Source organism: Ursus americanus, chromosome 1 (genome assembly GCF_024610735.1).
Source record: "Ursus americanus isolate L20-20 chromosome 1, mUrsAme1.1.p, whole genome shotgun sequence".
NCBI lineage: Eukaryota > Metazoa > Chordata > Mammalia > Carnivora > Ursidae > Ursus > Ursus americanus.
The window spans coordinates 41,083,930-41,089,929 of record NC_142127.1 but is presented as its reverse complement, the minus strand read 5'-3'; the positions used below and the strand labels follow the sequence as shown (position 1 = coordinate 41,089,929).

Sequence of the window (6,000 nt, the reverse complement as noted above, 5' to 3'; positions counted from 1 at the left end):
CCTTTTTACGTACATCCTGAGTGATCTGGCGTGTGTAGTCAGGATGTCTGAGGGATCCAGGTGATTGAGAATGAGAGACGAACGTGAGTAATAAAGCATAACGTCACTGCCCATCAGAAAAACTCAGAGCATGGTATTGTTAATAAGACTAATGTCATGCCCAGTGGAAATTTATCATCTTTCTGCATATCACCTTTCTGTGACAATATTAACATTTGTACTTGAGAATTTGAATTAATAAAAAGAAAGTTCCTTTCCTAACTGCTAACGTGAGAGGGGATTCTTTTCTGATGCTACAGACTTTAAATTTCAACCAACTCAATTAAGTTTTTTTATTCTTCATAATCTTTCATCTGAACAATTCACCCCAAGTTTGTCAGATGATTTCAAACACATATTTGGTGAGACCCTGATTATTTCATTAAGTTTCTTCTATCCAAAGTCATGATACTTGTGACTTGTGAGCCAAGCATTTCCTTGGCTAAGTCTGGTTTCCAATGTTGATCACAGAAATATGAGTCACAAAGAAAATGTAACATCCTGGGAAGAAATATTACTCATCTTAACCTGATTCTGGTTGCGTGACCCAGAATGAGGAGCCGGTTAAGGAGGAAGCCAGTCACTCCTCGCCCCCTGTTGGAGACTCAGCGCACTGCAGCCTAGATGAGGGGGACGTGGGTTACAATCACCGCATCACCACTCACAGTGAGAAACATTTTCAAGAGCATTACTTAGCCTCTTTGAGCCTCAGTTTCCTAATCTGAAAGAAGTACAAAAACACCTACCTCACAGAATTGTGCCATTGCTGTGAAGATTTGTGTATAACTCTGCCGGCATATCCATGCCGGGCACTTACACCCCCCTCCCGCCCCGGTCACACTACATAGCTTTTGATCCTGGTTTGATGACTCCACTGCTGACTCCATCGTTTATACGGGGCCTCACCCTAGGTGTCTGTGTCTACCTCCAGGTGCTGGGCACATGAAGGTGATCAATAAGTATTTGCTTCTGTTTCCATACTGACATGACGGTGAGAATCCTTTTCGGATCTTTCACCATTCTTAATAAATGGAGCAGCAGCATCGTGCGATAGACTTCACTGAGGGTTCTGTCCAGCCTTTCCCAGCTGCATAAAGAGCCGAGCACAGACCTAAGCTCCGGAGAGTTACAAAGAACGGATAAAGCACTATTCCTATCTTTAAAAAGCTTATAAACAAATGAAGAAATGTCACATGGCAGAAATCTATACTACACACACCAGAAGGCAAGAGTACCTAGACATAAAGCGAAGTCTATGGTAAGAATGGTGAGATGAGTAGGGTGAAAAGGCGGGTGGGGGAAGGTGGTTTCTGGGTTCATAAGCGCTGCCATTGGCCGCGTTTGGTACTACATTTAGATTTCCTTAATAGTCTCAGGATTACTGTTGATATCATGCTTTTCAGAACATTTTTTTTCAAATACAACTCAAAATCTATCTATCTATCTATCATCTATCTATCTATATGCCTTGTTCTACATAAAACGATTTCTAGTAAAGCTATGTGTCTGGAGTTACTTAAGTACCTGAGGGGCATGCTTAAGCCTACTTGGTTTTAATCACAATAACGTTTATACACCATTCACAGAGTTTGGTTTGAGCTTCAGAATCATCCTGGTACAGGATCCCTAAGGAATCCGATTCCACTTTTTTCACCACTATATTTTCCACTGTGCTGCTAGACTAATCTTTCCAGAAATTCATGCCTCTCCATTACTCAAAACTTTATTTAAGGTATAAAGTTCAAATATCCTAATACAGAACTTAACATCATTTATAATATAATCGGCTTGTATTTCTACCCTTTCTTACAGGTCTTCACTGCTCTCCTAACACTCCACCACACTGGGCTGTTCGCTTCGTTCCAAACATGCCGTACATGAAATATGTCAGGCTCCAGTTACACCATATATCTTTACTGTTTAATTTCATTCTTATTTCAATACTGGCCTGTGTTTGAGAATCTTTGCAGCTCTTGGAGTAGGTTTCCTTCCCCATTTCCATCCTAATTCATATGCTACCTCTTATATAATATCTTCCTCGAACTCTGCCCTCCTGAAAGATCCATGTTTGGGTTATTCGCTGTTTTCATTATACAGCCAACTCGGTACATGTCACATTGTGTCATGGCTCTGTGTCTACTGTGCCCTTAGAAGCAAGGATCACAGTTCTATTTTCAATGTTCCAGCTCAAAAAAGTAGTGGCCCATACACCGACAGAACTGAGCAGTAATGACAGTTGTATCAGTGAGCTGCAGCTTTCTCAGAAGAACACCCAAAGAGATCTGGAAAATAAAATATTACCGGTAATCCTTGAATACTGGGCTTCTTCAAGGGGACTGATTGCAAGTAGCCTTTCCAAATAGATATTTAGAGAACCACCATATCCAAATTACTCTCATCAAATTTTCAAGTGCTTGTAAATCTTATTTCATTTCAATGAATGAATAGACAAGATACTTATTAGAACATTTGGGTAGCAATCTTGAAAGAATCATAAAATAGTCAAGTGACCACGAGTTAACAGCTAAAGTTAAACAGGAATGGAGGTGCAGATAGGAGAAAGAAGAAAGAAAGAAAGAAAGAAAGAAAGAAAGAAAGAAAGAAAGAAAGAAAGAAAGAAAGAAAGAAAGAAAGAAAAAGAAAGACGAAAGAAAGAAAGAAAGAAAGAAAGAAAGAAAGAAAGAAAGAAAGAAAGAAAGCCACACTTTTAAGAGCCAAGAAAAATCCTAAAAGATCTAGGGATAGTGTTAAAATACAAGTTGCTTGTGAATCGTCAGTGAAGAGTTTCAATTAAGCTGTAGATTTAAACTATACCAAGGAGATATTCAGATTAAATTCAGGAAAAAACTTCCCAATATCAAAGGATGTTTAATGGTAGCAATTATAAAGTAAACTCCCAAGTCAAAAGAAAAATACTAACCAGTACATTAAAGTTCTGAATGTAATTATCTCCATAACATACTGCCAGATGGCTACAAAAGAATAATGGTCCCATGTGACCCATAGTAACAAACAGGGAGGAGAGAGATTTTAGGAAATGCCTTTCCCATGGTGGGGTTTGGGGGGTTGGGCTGAAAACAGAAGTCTAAGGAGTTCTACTTATGGGAAATCCTACTAATGACCTTGGAAGATTTCACTAGTCTTGGGAGCAATGCCATTTGCACCCAAGTCACTGCTTTCTGGAAAAATGAAGAGATATATCCTACTACATACATAATATTCTTTTCATAAAGTTCAAATTGTCAGAATACTCTAGAAACGTCTGCATCACCAAATTTTCTTAACAGGGGTGTTTAAGTTTAAATATTATGTTCGGTCAAAATGTTCTACATTGATTTGCTGATTAAGGAGAAAAAAAACAAGACACTTTGCATCACAATTTAAAATATGCAAGGAAATTAATTAGGATAAATATTTATTTCCACATAACATTTCTTAGTTGTGAAAAACACAATATCCTAGTCACATTTACATATTACTTGAACTTTGCAATAAATTACATTCAAGATATTCAGTAATTTTGACCAGGAATCTGAAATTAGGAGGAAATATATAACACTACATTTTTTTCTTATATTTTATATGATTTCAAAATATTAGGATTAACATAGAGATAGCATTAAAATTCACACAAGAACAAAATGACTATAAAAATACTCAGAAATACAGAATTTCATTGGGTATGATTGCTTATTCAAATAAGTGATCATGTGAAGGTTTTAATTCACTATGATCATTTGTAACAGAACAGTTATTAATATATTAAAACAGTAGGAGGCTGCTTTGGGGACTGACTGGCACATACAGCTAGTCTAAATCATACAACAATGGGAATGTTTACAATGTGGAATCTGTATTATAAAACACACAAAGGCAACACACTTGGAATGAAAAGTTTCTGTATTTTTCCTCGGCATTTATAAACACAGACTGTATTAACTGCAAATTATTCTTATAGTTTTTAGGTTTACATTCCATAAAAGAAATGGCTCCTTAAAAGATTGTGAGGGGAGTTTTCTGAAATATCAAAATGTTGAGTCTTATGGAGGCTTTGTTGGGATTTTTTATTTCCCTCATAAGCTTGATCACAAGAGGATTTTTTTTTCACTTTTCATGTGCACTGATACACAAAATATGTAATTACTAGTCTGGAAAAGCGGCGGGGCTCTGATTTATAAAATTGGACGCTGCAGATCATAAGATTGATGATCAGTGGTCATTCTTAGGAAATCAGAGCACTACAAGATTCTGTCTTGATTAACTTCGCATTATCTAAAATGAAATGAAATACCGTGTTTTTTGTAATGCTCAAAAATTCTTAACTTTCCTTCCTCTTGTGCAAGCTTAGTAAAAATGGATTCTTTCCTATGGACTGAAATATCTACAGAATCTTCTCGAACAGAATCTGAAATATTCATTGAAAAGACTATTTTTCTACAACATGCATTCAATTAAAAAGTGGAAAAGAGCTTTTCAGAAGAGAAAAATATAGTTGGAGACCTGTCAGCCTAACCTTAGCACATGATTCAGAAGCAGCATTAAGCAGTACGTGACCTTTAGCTGCAGAATAACTATACAGGAGTGAGAGTTCATGTACAAGGACTCACCGTGGGGCCTTCCACGGGTGTTACAGAATAGGTTTATTTGGAAAACATTTGTTTTTAACGGGAGAGAAATTTAACAGCATATTTCTGATAAAGGTTTATATTGAAAATCTCACAAAACCTACAAAGTTTTCCTGAAGCATTTCCTACAAGCTGAGTGTTTGACGGTGTAATCACAACTTGAATTGTTAAGCAAACACTATTTGACTCTGCATTAGTTTCTCATTCTTTTAAACAAGTTGTGAGCAGGTTTCTATATATTTTTTTCAAATGACTTTAGTTTTAGTTACATATAAACTCTTAAGTATTAAATGTATCATAATAAATCAAGGAAATGCATAAATACAATTATTAAAAAATGCTTCCAAACTAACCTTTTGATTTGGGTCTTTTGAAATAAGTCACTAATGCTAAGCTATAAAAAATAAAAAGGAGTAGGACTACCTTTCAAAATTCTTCTGAATGAAATTATCAGGTAGCTTCAGGTCACGAAAGTAGGAAAATACAAACTAGGTAAATCTGACGTCTCTTTAAGAAAGCTATTGCTCTCATAAAACTAAGCATGAGAATCCAGTGTTTACAAATGTCTAACATACAGCAAGGAACACAGAGATTCTTGCATTAGCTATCATGTATGCTCACAAGGGTGTCTCACTGCTCAGAAGTTTAAACACAGAAATGAAACAAGTATTGCGCTACTTACAGTATGAAGGTGGATTTGGGATGAGAGACAGAATTTACAATACATGATCAAAGCAGTTTTATTAATAATTGTGGCACTCTTCTCATATATATGTAAAAAATAAATTGAAGATCAAGTCATAGACAAGTCTCCCTGTCAACACCTTTCCCTGAGTCAGCTTTCTTCTCTTTTCGGCTTTCAATGCTACAGGGGGAGAAAAAAAGGAGAAATTTATTACTGCAATCCCGCGCGGCTACTGTGAGATCTGCTTGCTCAGACACAAACCCCATCAACCCCAAAGCACCACATGGGCCCTCAGCATTGCTCTTTCATGCTGCGAAGCATAGCTAGATAGCAACAATTAAAATCCTCTGCACTCAGGGAGGTAGAAACCGAGAACTGCAGAAAGGGGGAAATTGAAAAAATAGGAACTAGAAAGCAAAAACCAGACATTTTAAAACAGTTCCAAAAGCATGCAGGATCGATACCACCGTCCTCGTTTGGCCAAAGGAATTATGATTGCTGAAAATGCCCCCAACCACCCCACCCCCGCCCGTCTTCAGAAAGCACCGACGCCATGGGAACACCAGCGAGATGCCCCGGGAGGTATCTCAGGGCTCGCTGCGAGGGGCTCGTCCTCTGTGCACACGCCAGATCAGGATCTTTGGTGAGCAC

At 37.4% G+C, this 6,000-nt stretch overlaps 1 protein-coding gene across 1 annotated transcript in view; it reads right to left on the bottom strand.

The window, feature by feature from the left end:
• Nucleotides 1–3,418: 3,418 nt before the first annotated feature.
• The window catches only part of SLC4A10 (solute carrier family 4 member 10), a 118,861-nt gene continuing 116,279 nt past the window's right edge, over nt 3,419–6,000 (bottom strand). The window contains exon 20 of the mRNA XM_045780822.2: nt 3,419–5,529. Coding sequence (XP_045636778.1) covers nt 5,463–5,529 — 67 coding nt within the window. The 3' untranslated portion in view covers nt 3,419–5,462. The remainder of the gene's footprint in view (nt 5,530–6,000) is intronic.